At 49.2% G+C, this 1,359-nt stretch overlaps 1 protein-coding gene across 1 annotated transcript in view; it reads left to right on the plus strand.

Annotated features, from left to right (window-relative positions):
- LOC113980865 (5-aminolevulinate synthase, erythroid-specific, mitochondrial-like) overlaps window positions 1-1,218 on the plus strand; it is a gene marked incomplete at its 3' end in the record, with an annotated part of 3,481 nt that extends 2,263 nt beyond the window's left edge. Inside the window, exon 3 of the mRNA XM_027708084.1 lies at window positions 1,180-1,218. Within this exon, the coding sequence (XP_027563885.1) occupies window positions 1,180-1,218 (39 nt within the window). The remainder of the gene's footprint in view (window positions 1-1,179) is intronic.
- Window positions 1,219-1,359: the final 141 nt, after the last annotated feature.

Genomic DNA, 1,359 nt, shown 5'->3' on the forward strand with positions numbered 1-1,359 from the left:
ACCCCCAAAATGACCCCTGGAATCCCCTCTTCTCCTCCTGCTTCGCCGCCAACGACACCGCCCTGGCCACGCTCGCCAGGCTCCTGCCGGGTAAGGGGACACCAACATCCCAAAAAATAACAGGGAATACCAAAAAATAACAGGGAGCACCAAAAAAACCTCAAAAAAATTCACGGGAACCCCAAAAAATACCAGGGAGCACCAGAAAATGTGATGGGAACTCAAAGAAACCTGATGGGAACCCCCAAAAAATAGCAAAGAGCCACAAAGAACCTCAAAAAAATTCATGGGAGCCCCAAAAAACGTAAAAAAAATACCAGGGAACCCAAAAAAACCTGATAGGAACTCAAAGAAAACCAATGAGAACCCTAAAAAATAGCAGGGGGCCCCAAAGAACGTCAAAAAAATTCATGGGAACCCCAAGAAACCTCATGGGAACCCCAAAAAAATACCAAGGAGCCCCAAAGAACCTCAAAAACTACCAAGGAACCCCAAAAAACCTCATGGGAACCCCAAAAAACCTGATGGGAACCCCCAAAAAAAAGCAATGAGAACCCTAAAAAATACAAGGGAGCCCCCAAAAAACCTCATGGGAACCCCCAAAAACTTCATGGGAACCCAAAAAACGGGACAGGAACCCCAAAAATCTGCTTAAGGATCCTAAAAAACCTGGTGGGAACACAAAAAAATACCAGGGAGCCACAAAGAACCTAAAAAAAAAAAAATACCAGGGAACCCAAAAAAACCAGCAGGGAACCCTAAAAAATCTGATGGGAACTCAAAAAACCTCATGGGAACCCCCCAAAAAAAGTGATGGGAACCCCAAAAAATACCAGGGAACCACGGGACGGGTTTGGGGTGGGATTTTTGGGTGTCTATTTATTGGGTGGGGTTTTGGGTGAGTTTTTGGGGTTCCCCCAGACTCGCTGAGGTTTTTTGGGGTGCTGATTTTTGGGGTGCGGGTTTTTGGGGTGCCCCCCCGGGTGTCACATGTTCTGGGACTCGGGGAACCACGGGATGGGTTTTGGGGGTGTTTGGGGTGGTTTTTTGGGGTGTCCCTTTAACGGGGTGGGTTTTTGGGATTCTCACAAACTGGGTGTGGTTTTTGGGGTTCCCCCGGACGGGGGTGTGTTTTTGGGGTGCTGATTTTTGGGGTGCGGGTTTTTGGGGTGCCCCCAGGGTGTCACATGTTCTCGGACTCGGGGAACCACGGGATGGGTTTGGGGTGTCCATTAATGGGGTGGGGTTTTGGGGTTCCCATGAACTGGTTGATTTTGGGGTGAGTTTTTGGGGTTCCCAGGGACTCGCTGAGGTTTTTGGGGTGCTGATTTTTGGGGTGCGGGTTTTTGGGGTGCCCCC

The sequence above is a fragment of the Neopelma chrysocephalum genome, unplaced genomic scaffold (genome assembly GCF_003984885.1).
Source record: "Neopelma chrysocephalum unplaced genomic scaffold, ASM398488v2 Primary Assembly neopelma1_95458, whole genome shotgun sequence".
Taxonomy (NCBI): domain Eukaryota; kingdom Metazoa; phylum Chordata; class Aves; order Passeriformes; family Pipridae; genus Neopelma; species Neopelma chrysocephalum.